Raw genomic sequence first — 17,341 nt, forward strand, 5'->3', positions numbered from 1 at the left:
CCAACTAAAATAAGGCCAGGACTCTGACTGGGCTATTCATCGTGTTTCTGGATTCAGTTTTAGGGTTGCAGTCCTGTTGGAAGGACCTACCTTGACCTCTTTTGCTGCCTTTGACAGGTTTTCTCCTGGATTTCTCTGTAATTATCTCCACCTAGCTTCCCGTGAAATGCAACAGATTGTGATATTGCCAAAAAAATTAAGTGTCCCCACAGCCTAATGCTTCCACGACCATGTTCCACAGAGGGGACAGTGCATTCAGGCTGACCTGCAGTGCTAGTTTTCCGCCATCTACTGCATGGGTCTCCAAATTAAGTTCTCAAGATCTATTGCCCTGCAGACTTTAGGTGCATTCCTGGTCCACCACACCTGAATCAAATGATTTAATTACATCTTCGGTATGCTATTAAGTTTTATAAAAGCCTCGATTGAAGTGTGTTGGACCATGAAATTGTCAATGTAGCCATTTGTCAGAGCACTGCTGACAAATAAAGAGATAGAGATGCAGCCTGAACTCACATCTTTCTAGTAAAGACGTCAATGATAAGAACTCCCAATTCGTGGTTTACAGAAAAATGCTAGAGCACAACTGAACTGTGATTAATACCGGTGAAGAGCGATTTTGAAACAATGCCGTGATTCTTTCAGGTGTAGGGGGAGGTGCTTATTTACCCTTAAAAAAAAATACAAGGTGTGATTTGGAACTCACCCTGAGAATCTCTCTGCAGATGTAAGCATTCCAGTCCTCCTTTAGCGAGTTGCCCTTGGTGTTTTTGATCAAGTCTGTCACCGAGCCAGCTCCACAGAACTCCATGACAAGCTAAAATGCACAAGACATGGTTTTTCTTTTTTAATTGTTTGCTCTGCTTAAGAAGGCAGCCTTGTCGAGAATTGTTCCAGAGGAGCCTGAAATACCTGTAAAAGAACGCCAGGTGGTAGCAAGACCAAGAAACAACAAGTCACATGAGATTGATTTTAAATGGAATTATTAAAATATGCTTATTACACTAATTACCAATTTCCTCGAGCCACTTGAAACTTACAATGCTGGCGCCAAAATGGTACTGCTGCAAAAGCGTCGGCATGTTTTCCAACAACTTACAGCAACCATTTTATAGTTGAGGTACTTTTTTTTATCTGCTAGACAAATTGAAACCTGAAGCTGTTAACTATGTAGCTTGAAAGCTGGAAAAATATTTTTAGCTCACTGGCTAGAAAGAATGAAAGACTCGACTGCCAGCATTGCGGTTGTCCCCGTCATAGATTGCATGTTCAACAGCGCCTCAGTGGGTTTCCATCAATAGCCCAGATACATACATGATGTATAACTGCTGGTTCTACATTGGTCTCAGCGTACAAGCCAGCTTGGCTTTCTAGACTGTCACAGTTACAGCTCCCTACGCCCCAAAAAACAACACAGTATTATGTGATAATATGCGCATAGCTGATAGATAAATAAAATAATTAAGTTCGGCGCAGCTTACTTAATGTTTGTGTGGTTGAAAAGTATCTCTGAACAACCGCTTTCTCCACACACAGGGAAAACATAAACTGCAAGCATAAGCTGCCTCATTGGAGCCATAAGCGAAATACAGCAACAGAAGCAGGATAATGTCTTGATTCAGACTGTAACGGGATCTTTTCACTATGCAAAAAGATCTTCCTCACTTGGATCTTATTCACTTTATGTGCCAAGTTAAACGGTGTGAAGAACTGACAAAAAATATATATAAATTGATGTTTTTTAAAAGAGCTGGTTTCAATAAAATTCTAAATAAAGAGATCCAGTTTTTGAAAATCACACTGTGTCAAAAGTGTTAGAAAATGTTTGTCATCTGATGTAAAGTCATTGTAATGGGAAGCCAGAGAGCGTTGAAGAGACTGGAACGTTCTCCGGCTGTACTGAGCACAGAGTAATTCATCTCTGCCATCTCCCTACCTGTTGGTGTACCCAGACGGTCAGCTGTCTAATAATCACTTTTATTGAGTTAATACAATCGCCAAGCTACAAGTAGCACACTGCAGGATATCCACCAAGGTACATAGACTAATATCATATAAGAACATTCACGTTCCTCGACGCTGATCGGCTGTACCCCAAACGCAGATGTTGGCTTCTGTGGTAGGGCTAAGATGGTTTCTACTGTGCATATTAAGGGATACTTGGTGTTTAAACTATTAAAATAGGCAGTTCTAAGCATTTTTAGAGAAAGTCTCATGTATTTGTGTATTTTAACTATTCAATGGGGTTGACATTAAAATAATAATTGAAATATGTTAAAAAAAAAAAGAAACGTACAATAACAATTTATTTTTCAATTCAGTTATATCATGATATAACTGAACATTTTGTTGTTTGAATACTGTGAACTGAGTTCCATGAGAATCACACACTGACCTATGCTTGTCTACCACATTTAGGAAATAAACTTGTATAATTAATAAAAAAGGAAACAACCTTCACAAAGAGGGAATAAATACGCAAGAGAAAAAGTAGCCAAACACGCCACCCCTTCCCTTTCTATTCTTTCATCTCTGTGCTGCATCCATGGAGACTGGTGAACCAAAGTTCAGTTTGTGAATCCTGGCTCTGCTTCAAGCTCCCCTCTTATCGGCCCTCTTGTTCAGAGTAAGAGCAGCAGTATGCGTGAAGCAGCCGACATGCTCTTGCCCAGGATGCGGGCATTTACCAAGACACAGCACAGCAACACACTTGCAGGTGTGAACAGAACAACACGCACTTGTGACTGTTATCAGGGAGAAATATACAGAGAGCAGGTTTGGCTCTTTTAGTGCGAATCTATTTGTCCACATATGAGTTGCTGCCACTGCACTGCGAGAAATACAACATGACCGGACAGAATAGAGTTACTGAAGAGATTACGTTAGTATATGATCTGATGCAGATCCAGGTTCTTTATGCACAATGTGTTCTCTCTTTTTTTGAGACTTAAAAGGTATAAGTGAAGAAATTTGCATAATTTGATGCTGGGGAGCAAACTTCTTACTGCTATAAGATATCCCAAACAATTTAAGATAAATACAACTGAAGCATTTTCTTTACCTAAAATGTAACTTTTTTTGTTGATCACAGTGACATTCTGATGTGACACAGAGACCCATTTGTTTTAGCTGCTGGGCAAAAGGCCAAATTAGGACCAACATTGACCTTGCCACAACAAAGAGGGAGCAGGACGGTCACAGACATAAACTTGTGGAGTTTGCAGAAGTCTGATCATTTAAATTGGAACCATGTGCTTTACTAAGATGAGACTAATATTGAGCTTGTTAACAAACACTCCTTGTACATCTGACGTAGCACAATTGATTATTGTGTGGAAAAGCCCCTCATGTCCACATCTGGAGGACCTCTGGGGGGAGCTAAAGAAAAGAAAATATAATACAAGACCCAAGACACTAGATGATCTCTACCTAGACTGTGCAAAGAGCAAGGAAAATCTTTTTTCTTTTTTCTGCATACTCCAACTTCCTCAAATGTAATAGGAAAACATGAAGTGTTGCCCTATTCGCAATAGGGAACGCACAAAATATTGACACTTGCGCTTCTGTTAAAAAAAAGCTGGATATTTTTCCATTTCTTTTCAGTCCAGGGGGCGAAAACTGTCTTTCTTCTAATCCTTTCAAGTCATCTTTACCGGGGCTGCCAAAAAATGAGTTTGACAAGTGATAAAAATGGCTTAGAACTAAAAAATGACATTCATTACATTAAAAAAAGGTGTCCTACCCAAAGCTGGTCGTCGATGCCTGGAGGCTGTTTCTTGATGAATACTCCAAAGTAAGTGGCGATGTTCCTGTGATTACTGTACTTCTTCAGCATGTTGATTTCAGACTTGATCTCTTCCTCCTCATCCTGCAATAACAGAAATATAATATTTAAAACTTAAGACCTTTCATTTCCGATGCTGTACTCGCATCTCGGGTTGTTGACGGAGCAAAACTAATCCGACTGATCTTTAATTATCACGCTGAATCTTATTAAATCTTTAAAATAAATACATGAATACAAACTAATGCTTTAGTGCACACAGCTGGCCTCTAAATTATCCACACTAACAACATTACTCTTTAATTACTTCCACTTCCAGGGGGATCCTGTCACAGTGCCAGAAGCTGTTGTTTGAAACAAGTTGTTATGGTGGTTGTTAATTAGATAAAATGTCTATAGCCTCTTGTATAAAAAAATTAGTTGTAATTTCTTTTATTTATTTGTGCTAGTTTAATGCAAACAGTCTTTTCATTTCCTGCTCAAGCAGTCGACATCCTGCAGGTTTGCCAAAGCTTCTGTTGCGTTATTCACTCATAGGATGTCACAGTAGTTAATTCCTGTTTTTTTATTCTTCATTGTTTTGCCGGCAGCTGAGTGCTAACAGGGATGCGTGGGGTGTGAGGATTTCTAAAAATAGCCGCGGTTCCCTCCTGCTTTACAGACATGCCTGAGACCACACTCGTCTCCTAATCATTCCAACTGATATTACCATGGCGATGGGCCTGTCCTCGTTTCATCTCCTCCACATTACGCACATGCACAAGCGGTGACTCATCGCCCTTAATTAGATGGTATGGTTGACTTTAGTCTAAAAGCGCAAGATGGATTTTCTGCGTATGAATATGTGGGAGTGTGTATTCGTGTGTCTTACCGTAGCGACATCCATGACCTTGATGGCTGCCAACTGTCCTGTTCTAATATGGCGACCCTGGGAGCAGGAAGGAAAGATGCAGGAGAAGATAGAATGAAAAAGAAAACAGAGGGGGAGATAAGGCAGAAAAGAGAAGAAACATGAGTTGATTTGAATGTTTTCTGAGTACAAAAACAACATGCCTCACTTTAGGATGGTCAGAAATGACATTAAAACAAAATTTTCAATCAACCTGATATCTATCTCACAAAGTGCTATTTAACTGCGATTGCAGTTTCAAACTACAGTATTATTATGGATCCCCATGCATGAGAGTGAATGCTTTACGCTTTATGGATTTTTAGTTGTCTTATCTTAATGTTTGACTAGAAGAAGCTCTTGAGGTTTCCAGCTGTGTGACTGAGGTGGTTAATATACTGTAGATTGCCCGTTGGACTTGGTAAGGTATTTCAAAAGTGCACGTATCAAAAACTCACACACTATACAATATACAACAAGTAACAGATACATTTTGAGAATCTAATTCTGGTCCATGTCCCACCTGTGTACAAAAAGTTGACCACAAAAATCCTAGCAGTAAAACTTCTCCAATATTGTACAAAAAGTACATTAACTGGAACAAATGGTATTGTAAGGGGAAGGATATCTTGAAGAAATAAGTGAACAAGGAGCCTGGAAGAACAGGAGGAAAGGTGGAAATAAACAAAGGGATCATTCGCACATGGAGCATGTGTGGCTGTGATTAACGGAGAAAGTACAAACAAATACTAAAACCACTGTTGGTTATTCCCTCCAACTGAAGTACGTAGCGTGACTTAGCAACAAAGAAACAAATCCATAGCAACAGACTGGAAGCAAGAACACGTGTATTTCAATTCATAACAACTTAGCATTATAAGTTAGCTGCCTATACAGTACATCAAAAAGACTTTGATCGACTGGTCATGAGACATAGCTCAACGATGCCAAATTACAGTGAAAAGTTATAGCTGACACTGGCTGCAGAGAGAACCTCATATTGTTTTAACCTGATTTCATGTTTTTACAGAGAAATGTGTTCATTGATCACACAACTTTTTAAAAAGAGAAAAGTCCCCACTAAATAGATCCACTGTTAAATTTGCTGATTTAATGCTAAAAGAAAGCTTGGATTTTTACATTGGTAATTTTGCTGCTCACCGTGCAAACTGAGCCCCACTGGGTGGCTGAACACTGATCAACCGCTCTCACACAAAGACACACACGCCCACACGCGCACACACACACAAGTATCAAAAAATAAAACAAACACAAAAAAAAACCAGTTCAGATTTTGTGCGAGTGAAAGAGCTGGGAAGATTGACCAGGGATTTCTCATTAGGATCAGACTGCCCCAATTCCACAAGCACAAGCACCAGCTTTGTTCAAAAACCAACAAAAGAATTAGAGCCACTTACAAATCAGAAACTCAAACACTTACAGACACACAGGGAGCAGAAAAAAAAGATTTCCTATCTTTCTATCGTTCTCACAGAAAGAAGAACTCTTTACAAATCCCACACATGTAAGCGATAGGGGGAGAGGCAGGTGAGAGGATGACTGATTAGGTCAAAGTACGACCAAGGGAGCGGGAAATGGTGAATGTGTCAAACAGATATGAGACACGGATATTATCGGAGCAAGCTAAAAATTCATTTGTCTGAACCAGCTGACAGCCGTCCTCCCTTTGTGTCTCGCTATCTCTCCTCCAGGAGCAGTAATGTCATCCAGGCTTATTAAATGACCGTTTTGGAAAGGAGGATCAGAAAGAAATTAGCACGGTCTGTTCATCGTTATCTTCACTGCTGTCTTTGCCCGCTTCCTCCTAATTTATTTGCAAATTTGAAAATGAGACTGGGGTGCACAAAAATAGCATTTCCAAGCCAGTTAATTTAAGAGGATGATGTAGCTGCGTTATGGTGCCCTGCAAAAATCTTGCCTCATTAAGAAATCTGAATATTTTATAAAGATTTAATGTGACACACAAAATTGTATACAATTGTAAAGCGAAGTAAAATTATTGCATAGTATAAAACACACAAACACACAGTACATTCTGCCCCATTTAAAGTAATAATAGCCACTTTGGGCCTTTTACAGAGCACCGTTTAGTCCATAATCTGTTAAGAAAAAAGGCCCTTACACAAGAGTAGCAAGAACAAAGTTATTTCTGATGGAAAACCATAAAAAGTCCCATTAGCGGTTTACCATGCAAGTCAAACAGCAAACATGAAGGACATTGCTCTAATAGATTAAACAAAAGTCTAAATTGTTGGCTGTTAGTGGCACAAAATGTATTATACGTCATCCTGAATACACCCTGCAAACCTTTAAGCTTGGTTGAGGTGACATTGACAGGCTGTTTGGATGTTTGGGGGAGTTTTTCCCAACAGAAACAGGAAAAATCGATCAGAGTCATCAGAAAGACTGATGGAACTAGCTAAGGGAAACCATTTTAGACTTTTGTCTAAAATGCAACTCACAAAAACAGGTTAATTAATTTATACTATATATATAGGAAGTTGGGCCTAATCAGAAGATATTAAATTCTAGGGAACCCAGGTGTGAGCAACAACAGAACACACAGTGTCTACAAGAAAAGAGCAAATATTTAATATAATAAACAATTGTGGATCCACATTTAAAACAGACAAACAAATACTGCGCGCTTTTAAAAAAAATAAATAAATAAATAAATTGAATACTTCAGTGAATTAATTCTTCAGTCTCAAAGTCTCTCAGCTGGTGACCAGTCGGGTCACTATCTACCCGTGCGCCTGGTCCTCTGGGCTGGGGCTCGCCATCCAGTTTCAGGAGAAGAGGGTCTTGGAATCTTTGGCCCTCCAAGCCAAAAGTGTACTGTACAAACGATGCTCCGAGCTGTCAACGGCTATTTTTCGGGCTTCAGCTGTTCACGGGGAAATTGATCCCTCCGAGATCAATTTCCAGATTCGTCAATTTCTTTCTACCTCTTTAAGGAAACGACCGTCAGCTGTTAGCTCTCAAGCCTGTCTGCCGCGCTCTGAACGAAACAACCGCCAGCTGTTAAAAAGGGGCGGGACGATCAACCCCATTGGCCGACACGAAACCAGACCGCGCCAGCCATTGGCTGCCTAATCTGTCAATAGAAGCTAACACTAAAAGCATATTTCACATTTTTTGAAGATTTACGTAATTACCTTTTAGCTATTTTGGTAGAATAAGACATTGAATCAACATCTATTATTTTCTTCTTGTGTTTTTAAACACTGGGTTACAAGAAACAGGAAAAATCGATCAGAGTCATCAGAAAGACTGATGGAACTAGCTAAGGGAAACCATTTTAGACTTTAAACCGGTGCGGATGTTCACTTTCCAGCTTTATGACGACCCTAAACTTAGCCAGAGCTACAATGTGTTAGTTCAGATCACATGTAAGGATGGCGCAATCAATGTCCTGATGTAAATTCAATTAAGAACACGAGGCAAGACTCCGAACCCGATATTCACAGATACAAAATGATTAATTCTCTTATGAGTGTATTTGTGTCAAATTATTCTGTAAAGCAAAATTGGCAAATATTTACATCCTTGTGAAACAACTTGAACCTGTATTTGAAGCCAAAGGTGGTTCTAAATAAGAAAAAATAAGGAGGGTAAATACAAATACAAATACACATCACAGTTTTCAGATCAGATGAACAGGTTCCATTCCATATGCACAAACTAGCTTGCCATCTACAGAAATAGTTCTTCAAAAAATGTAGAGGGACAAATAAGTCTACATCTTCGAATGACCCCATACAGACTTCCCAGTAGACACACGTAGCCACTCCTTACTATGATAACATTATGTAACAATGACATTAATCACTGGGGTTGTTGTGACCCGACTTTGTCCTCCATGTTCTTGTTGTTGCATTTGTTGTTTTCTTGGCGTGGCTGCCTCTGTGCAGCCATTATACCTGCACCTTATTTTTTAAAAGGTTTCCAATAAATCTGTCATTATATTGTCAATGGCAGAGCCAATTAAATGTTTGGCAACCTGTCAGGAGCTTCATTGAACCTGTTCTCTGTGTATCCATGCGTCTCTACCTGCCAGCTTGTCTTGATGATGGAATCTGCCCTTCAGCAGTCGTCAACTGCTTACAAGCCAGAGATTTTATTGATAATCCTCAACCATCTAAAACAGACTCGACACATATTTTGGCAGTAGCAAACAGACCACTTTAATCAGGTTTGCTGTTTAAACAGAGTTTATTAGATCCTTATAGAAAATAGCTTTCTTGTAGAGTTAGCAATAACATGGGATTAATAGGAACCAAATTGCTTTAGCTACCATCCACCCAAATGGATTCTAATATGAAGATACATATTTATTTATTTTCAGGTTTGGAGAGGGGGTTTTCTATTAACTTGTCCTTTGCTACTATTCATGTAACATTTTCTTAACAGCAACACGTAGTGTTCAGGAGTCTGAGTGTAAATGAGGGGTGCAACTTTCTCTATAACCAATTGTAAAAAAAAAAACCATTAAGCAAACTACAACTTCCTCTGATAATCGCTTGGACATGGTTCTAGTATGAAGGTTATTCATACAATTGAAAAAGTTCAATTCAACATCAGTACTTTGTCTTTCCAAACAGATTAATTTAAAAATGGCCGAAATTTGACAAACTTCTTCAGAGTGGGGTAGAAGACAAAATTACTTCTCAATAACAGGCCATACAGATTCACAGAGAAATATTGTCACACCGTTGACGCTCAGAAAGGATCTTTGATACTGGCAACAGCTGGAGCAATGGAAAAAATTACAGACTCAGTAATACACACACACACACACAAGAAAAACACTCCTTTAGTATATTTACTGACTTTTTGATACCAGTAAACTCAACATACTAACTATAAAAATGGAACAACATGAGAATAATAGAGTAGCAGTTAATTGATTAAGATGCTTTGGTAGATTTTGCTCACACAACCTCAACCTCACACAAGGTGTTTCTGTTGGTGTGACACAGCGACGGAGCAGGAATGACAGCAGAACAAGTGTTAACAGGAAGTGCATTTGGAAATGCAAAACTGAAAAATCCTTCTACCTAGTGATAATTTTTAAAACTAAACCTCAATTTGCCCATTTTCATCCCTTAAATGAGGACATCTTCAAATCACTGATACCAAAAACCTGAGATGCTAAAAGCTCCTTGTGGATATATTGTCATACATTTATTTATGCAATTCCTTAAATAAGAAATGAAGATAGATGCAGCTCTAATAATAAATTATAAAATGGATTTCACACTTCATGCTGTCATCCTTTTTGCGTTTTCTCATAGGGATGGTCCACTTGCTCTGATCTATCCCATTCAGACCAATCGGCATTAAATCTCACAGGCCAGCCCATCCTTTCCTCCACTAGTTCGTTGACAGTGTTGCTTCTCTGACCTAGATCCACATTTCCCCCCCTCTGCCTCTCTTCCTCACTCTCCTTCCCTCTCTTGTCCCTCTGATTTGCACTCTCATTATCTAAACCCTCTTAGCTCCCCACAATCTCCTCTTTATGCCTTTTCATTAGATCTCACAACGTCTCACCCGTTTTTTTCCCCCCCTCTCTTCGCTCCTCGTATTTTCCATCTTTCGTCACTTTCATGGCTCCCAGCATGGCCCAGTGGCCTGTGAAAAGCAGGTCTTACAAGAACATGATTGAGCTGAAAGTTAATGCCAGAGGAACAGCATTCTGCTTTGAGCTCGGCAGGCGAATATGACACGAACTGAAGGCTTGTTGCATCCCCTCCACTTTGCTTCCTCTAATGCATCTAAAGCACTCTGTAAACCACAATGCACTCATGTGGATCTTAGCATGTACTCAGAGCAAAACAAGAAACCCCATGTAATATACCTTAAAGGTCATTATTCCGGTAACGATGCCCTTTAAAATGAAGATACATCATTCTTTAAATGTTCACATAGTCACTTTTCTCCTGTTCTTGATGTTTGACCAAATGTGACAGCAGCAGTCACAGACACATCCACAAGGAGCTCTGAGACCAGCCATGTTTAGGCTGCCAGACTAAACTTTTGATGAAGTAGTTGTGATAATATTGCTTCAAATCAATTTGACTTAAACTAATGGCATTGTGCCCCCAGCCCCCCCTTAGGGGGCGCGCCCCACACTTTGGGAACAACTGATATAGGCAGGTCGTAGCTTTACAAAAACCAAATAAGTCAACTCTGTGTGTGCATGTGCAGACAAATACAAAAATTTATTAGTTCTCAAAACCTGAGACGGAAATAAATAGCACTTTTACTATTACTTTTATCTCTTGAGTTGTCTTTTACTAGAGAAGGTGTGAGAATATCACAAGTGTATATTGTTACAGTCATTACCATCTGCATGTGAATTTAATTAAAAGTCTCTGCAAAGCAGAACTAAAAACCCACAAAAGTATTTCTAGCCTGTTTGAAGATACATGCCGTGAGAGCAACTAGCCTGTGTATTTCAGGCTGAAGAAATAGTCGCTGCGTGTGGTGATTCTTTTTGGAGCTTCTGTTGAGGCCGGTTTGCTGAACGTTCAAAGCACAAATTCACTTTTGCACAGCAAAGGGAATCTGTCAGCCTCAGAGACAGACCTGGCGAATGCTTGTGTAATTTAATCCGCCGGTGTACATCTTGATCCCGAAAGTATCAGTGAGTCTCTGACACTGGGAATACAAGGCATTTAAAGAATGCTTAGATTTTTGTTTCTCTGTGTTCACATCACTGCGCTTGCCAAGTCAATTACATCCACACCCCCTTTGGACACATTGACTATGCAGGACACTTCCTCTTGTAGCCTAGCAACAGTCCCTGCTCGCCGGATCACAATGGGCAGGACACTTAAATATACGTACATGAACTCACTAATATGCACCCTTAAGCACACTTACACAAAAGAGAAAAGGACAGGGGTATAAGTGTCTATTGTCTTGATTTGTGAGTCTATGTTAAGAAGAGGGCACCGGGTGAAGAGTGGAGGAGCTGGCTTCACTTCCCACTGCAAAGAGTAAATGTCCTAATGCAAGGTCAATTATGCAGAAATGCAGAGAGAGTGAGTTTCATAATAAATCTGATGCTTAACTTTAAGAGTAAGCTTGCCAAAGCTCTCAAAAGACAATAAGACGAAGGAAACCAGTTTTAATTGAACAAGACATGTGAAAAAGTATTTCTACCCTTCTCAATAATCAGTGGCAAATTCTGTATTGTCATTGGAACAGACACTTATACTTGTTGACCAGCCACCGTGGCGACTTATGGTTGCTTACTTATAATTGTTTCCATTGGTATTTGATAATTTATTGTTGGTGATGAGCTTCAAGTCTCTGAGGTTAGCAGTCCTCCTTGCAATCTCGCTGATCTTTAGATTCTTTAGTAGAAACAGAATAAGTTTTATAACTCATGAGGCCACTACAAGACATTAACATTACTTCAAGTCAAAAGAAACATGGTGGTAAATTAATCATGGTATCTCTCTTATCCACATATTTCATCTTTTAGATGTGAGCGTACTCAACTGGAGGAGTCTAAAATCGGTTTTAAGTTCTAACAAAGTATAATGCCGGCCCGGAAATGAATTCAAATTACTTTCTGAATATAGCTTTGTCAATGAAAAATCACACCTACTTAAACCACTAAACAAAGTCTGTGCTTTAAACTGTGAAAACTTTTCTTTGCAACTCTGTGCTGCTCACTCAGCTTGTTACAAGAGAAGCAGCGGTAATCTGTGAGGCTTCGCACTTCTGCTTACCATCTTCCTGTGGTGAAAGGCTGCTCTACCTGTTTACGTGTTGAACACGGTCACATGCAGCATTTGACAGTTTGGCTGCCTAATTGGAAACTTTTCCTTCTAGGAACAAATACTTTCCTATGAGTGTTTCCACAGTTCCATCAGATAAGTTTTGTTTTCCACTTCACGTGTTGCATGCATTTCTTTGCCATTTGGAATGGCGAAGACAGAGAATTTTGGTTATTAGTTTTCTTATAAAGCGCAGTTAACCTTTTTTCCAAAAACATTGTATGAAGAACTTATCGCTGCTCAGAACTTGCATTTTGCAAGCAGTGCAGTCAACAGATTCCAGAAGTCATTACAGGCTCCCTTCAATAAAAATGTGGATACTTGAGATAATCTCCAGAAATCAAACCAAATATAAAATGCTGACGTTATTCTTGTCATAACAAAAAGAGGAAAAATCTAATTATATAACATTAACTGTCTTTTGAGGTAGCATTAAATTTGAAAGATATTTGCTGTTATTTTGATGTCAACACAGATTTCCCCAGAGAATTGTCAACAGGTACCAGTTGCTGTGTAGATATCAATCAATCAATTTATTAAGTTTATTTATATAGCATATTTGAATTAAAAAGCAGGGTAGGAGAAAGCTGCTCTAGAGAATACACACAGCCACTACTTATTTTGTAATATTAGACAAACCAGCCAGACTAATTGCTAATATGATGGTAAAGTCCGCTCCTAAAGTTTAAGATTGGAAATCAGACCCTATCTCTGTGTACGGATGAGCTCCAACCTGTGAAAGGTCGCTCCAGCATCGTTTGTACTGGGGAATTTCTCTTCTTTGGAGGCTGTGTGTGACTCAAAGCAGATCTGTAAAAAAAAATATGCAGACCATCTGAAATGTCTCCACTACCAGATATCAGGAGCCACAGGAGAAAGGATCTGCTCAGTCAGTTTAGCCAGAAAAAATGTCTGAAATGTAGCAACTTCTGCTCCAAATTCTTTAAAAATGCTATCTGCTGAACAAAAAAAAAACATCCACATACCTCTAACGGTTGTTGTTTTGTCATTTTGTCCTATTGATATGAATAGTAGAAACATTTGTAGGTTTCAACTGGTGTCGGTCAAAGTCTCTCGTTATTATTGTTATTTTGTGGATCGAGAGCTGAAACATTTGTGAACCACTAGAGAACCAAAAAAAGGTATGTTACTGCAAGCCCTCTAAAAATGGAGCAGGGTGCCCGATTGTGTTCCTCTTGTTTTGTAAAAAAGGAAATGGGTCACCCAGTAATCCCAATCTGTGCCCTTCTGGTAATCCACACTGCCATTCACAAACAGCAGGAACTGACTGAACGTCTGGGAATCGCCGCCCTGCCACAGGACCCGTCTCCATGCATTATAGGGGGGAGAAGTGGGTTAAGGGAACTGTCTCTGACCTCCACTTTTGAGTTCTCTTCTACAGACAGATCTCAGATATACATACAGCTGTAGCACACATTTACTCTCAAATAAGCTTATTTCCAGCCATTTTAATGTCAAAGCACTGCAGAGAACTAATCTTTTAGTGTCCAATACTCATAACGACAACCACCGCTTCCTCAGTCTCGGTTTACGATCGCAGACGGTGTCGCTGAAGGTATTGGAGCATTTGACGCGCAACAAAAGCCACTTTTTATGGCTAACCAACAACGCAGGACTCCAAAGAAATACAGAGGCAATACTCCTCGACACACCTCGCTGGAGTTCAAACACCTGCAGTGTTTCAGCATCCGTGCGTGCCGAAAAGCACCGATACCAACAGCACATGCACAAATGGAATCAGCGAAGCAGTAAATAAAAATGGCAAAGGCCTCGATTCCAATCTACTTCAGCAGTATCTGGGAAATATAGAAGCACCCCGCGGCTGCTCTCACGTTGAAAGATGAGGAGGGAGGCGAAAGGAGGGACTGAGACTAGAGAATGTAGGAGATACGCTTTAACAACTGGGGCAATATGCAGGCAGAGAGACATAAAAAATCGAAAAAGGTTGGAAAAAATGATTAAAGATTAAAAATATCAAACTAAGGATGTTGCACTGGGAAACCTGGCCACTCATTAAGCCCTGCTGAAAGAAAAAGATGCTAACAAACCAGCACATAAAATAAAATAATATCAGAAAACAGACTAATCTGGGCTCAGGGAGAGTGGTCTGGGTGCTAAATAGGCAAAAACACACACTAGATAGCTTAAGCTGAGACAAAGAAGTAATCAACACAAAAGCATGACACTGATTGTAAGTAAAGATTTCTGGGACAGAAAAAAAGTTGGACTAGACTATAAGCTTGCTAAGTGGCGAGTGCGGATACACATACTCTGAGTGTAAGATCCAAAAATAGCTAAATGATAATGTATCCCTGATGTGATGGAAACACACTGGCACTAACTGGATCCAATCTTACGGGATGAATGTGCGCAAAGCTCATTTGTGATGGGTATTATTGAGTGTGGTCCAGATTATATTAAGTGAATCACACATGCATGAGCAGACCCACTGTAACCTGTGTTGTTAAATCCATTAAAACAGCTGCAGAATCTGGTGTCTAAAATAGAACTCATATTTAATAAAGATGCTTTTTCCAGTAATTGAAAAACGTACACAGATAAAGTCTCTTTTGTTGTCAATTTTGAACACAGAACTTGACACAAAACGATTAATTAAGAGGGAAAAGCTTGTGTCCACACAATCAGAACTAGTAGATTTTTACTAAGTTGTCTACGCACCTAACTTCAGTTCTTACGTTACACAAGTCTGCTGCAGGCAAGGAGTGAAGGCAGTGGAGTTAAACAAAAGAATGAGGTCACAGGTTAATACATTCTTCAAACTTTGCTCTATGACCATCTTACAGGTCAGTACAGATGAAAAACTGGCACAAAGTCTTTCATTTTCTCAAACAGGAATGCTAACTTTATAGTCTTTTAAAAAGAAGCCACAAAGAAGTTACTCTTACTGGGTACATTTTAGGCTCATTTTGATTTCAGACAGGGAAATCTATTCTTAAAGGTACTAAAACGACCAATATTAAATATTTTAGTTTGAATCTGGATGAGCTAACGCGTTCTTAGTGGTGAAGCCACATGACCACTAACTGTTGTTTGCTAGTATCAGTATTGCAGTGTTGCCCCATTTCAGTTCATGCAAGGTGGCGCATCCTCGTGCTGATCAGATGAGCGCATCAGACATTTTGGATCATATAGTTCTGATCTAAGCAAAGTTTAAACTGTCATATGTGCTTGCAGTTTTCTAAAACTGACTTTGTTCCTCGTCCAGTTTTGACGTTTTATGGTCAAACTTATGCAGCCTTTGACACGATGCTTAAACTTCTGCACTTTTCGTTAGAATTAAAATGTTTGGAAAGCAAAAAAATATCCTGTATTGTTGGCAGAGGGGTGTATGATTAACGGCCATTTAGAAAATAGATAAACCGATGATCGCTTACACTTGCACTGGGTTACCGACTCAATGTGTCAGTGCTGTAAATTACACTTCCTGCAAGTTCTCAAAAGGAAACAAAGTTTACCCTTTCTGTGACGCTGAAGCATACAGTGGGACTGGTCCGAGTCAGAAAAAGAGAATCAGGGCTTCCTGACATGAGGGAGTGCTACATGAGTTGGAGGAGGAGAAAGAAGAAGGGGGGCGGAGGGAGTTGAGGCAAGCAGGCAGGTTCAGCACAGAGGTATCACGCTTCAGCACCTCCAGAGGTCAAATGAACAGCCAAACTGATTTACTGTGCATGCTGAAGGTAAGAAAGTGATAGGAGGGGAAGATGAACAAGGTTGTGGAGAAGAATGGGAGTCATAAGTAGAAGAAGCACTTCAGGTAATGCAGAGAGAAGGAAGGAGGAGAAGCAAAAACAAGAGACAAAAGAGGCTAAAAAATGAGATTACAGGGGCAATAAGGGATAATAGAGAGATTCAGTACTGATGCGTGTTATTGAATAAAATATCAAATGGCAATAATCTGTTCAGCTAGAAAGAAGAAAGCCTCAGCAGAGCAGTTCTTAATGATGTGCATTAGTTGGAGAGTTCCAGGTTCATCTGGGGAGACACTGTATAAAGACAACATGATGGGACTGAATGGTGAAAGAAATACATGAACTTGCAGCACTATTGGCAAGTATTGTAATAATGACATTCACAACTAACACTTTTTTATGCCTTCCCTTCATTTTCTTTGTCATAATGTTCCCACCACTTTTTGTGAACTTTAGCATCTTATCAACAAAAACATGCACCAGCTGTGGGCATCAAGGGTGGTGAAAGTCTGTCCAACAGACCCAATATATTAACAGTATTAAATATTTACATGTAAGCCATTTGAAATATAATATTCCACAAAATCCTGCATTCAAGCTGTACTTTGTAATCGCTATATTGCAACCGGTGATATTGTGATGGAGTTCAATTCATAGTACATCTCTAGAAAATTGGAAGAAAAAAATAAAACAAAAACAAAGAAAAGGAGATTGTTATTGGTTCAAGGCATGGCTAATTGACTCCGGTATGGGTGGGAGGCATCTGGGTAAGTGGGGCGCGTGGCCTTGGGGAACACGCAGCATGGATGTGGGTTAATGAACGCACAGCCAGGTGTGAGTGTGTCTATATATCCATGAACAGAACAAGCCCATCTGCTGTTTCCACCGTAATGAGCAACATCCACCTCAGTCGGGGTTCACACTTCATCTGTAAGGACTCCAGAGATTGAACTCTGGGTGTCTGAAGGCAAACAATGAGAACGAAGCAATGACGGATTCACAATGTAAACCTCTGCAAGCGAGCAACTGCATTGTAAAAAGGAAACAAAAAGAATTACTGTGTATTTACATGAGAACATATCATAACCCTGTTGGCTGCAGGCTGCACAGCTGAGACCCTCTA

The 17,341-nt window shown here is 39.7% G+C and overlaps 1 protein-coding gene across 8 annotated transcripts in view; it reads right to left on the minus strand.

Annotated features, from left to right (window-relative positions):
* tnika (TRAF2 and NCK interacting kinase a) overlaps positions 1 to 17,341 on the minus strand; it is a 71,759-nt gene that overhangs the window by 28,667 nt on the left and 25,751 nt on the right. For all 8 annotated transcript variants that reach the window (XM_028000031.1, XM_028000029.1, XM_028000027.1 and 5 more), the window contains exons 3-5: positions 4,656 to 4,712; positions 3,743 to 3,868; positions 707 to 817 (exon numbers count right to left, since the gene is read on the minus strand). In XM_028000031.1, coding sequence (XP_027855832.1) covers positions 707 to 817; positions 3,743 to 3,868; positions 4,656 to 4,712 — 294 coding nt within the window. The remainder of the gene's footprint in view (positions 1 to 706; positions 818 to 3,742; positions 3,869 to 4,655; positions 4,713 to 17,341) is intronic.

Source organism: Xiphophorus couchianus, chromosome 19, assembly GCF_001444195.1.
Source record: "Xiphophorus couchianus chromosome 19, X_couchianus-1.0, whole genome shotgun sequence".
Lineage (NCBI taxonomy): Eukaryota > Metazoa > Chordata > Actinopteri > Cyprinodontiformes > Poeciliidae > Xiphophorus > Xiphophorus couchianus.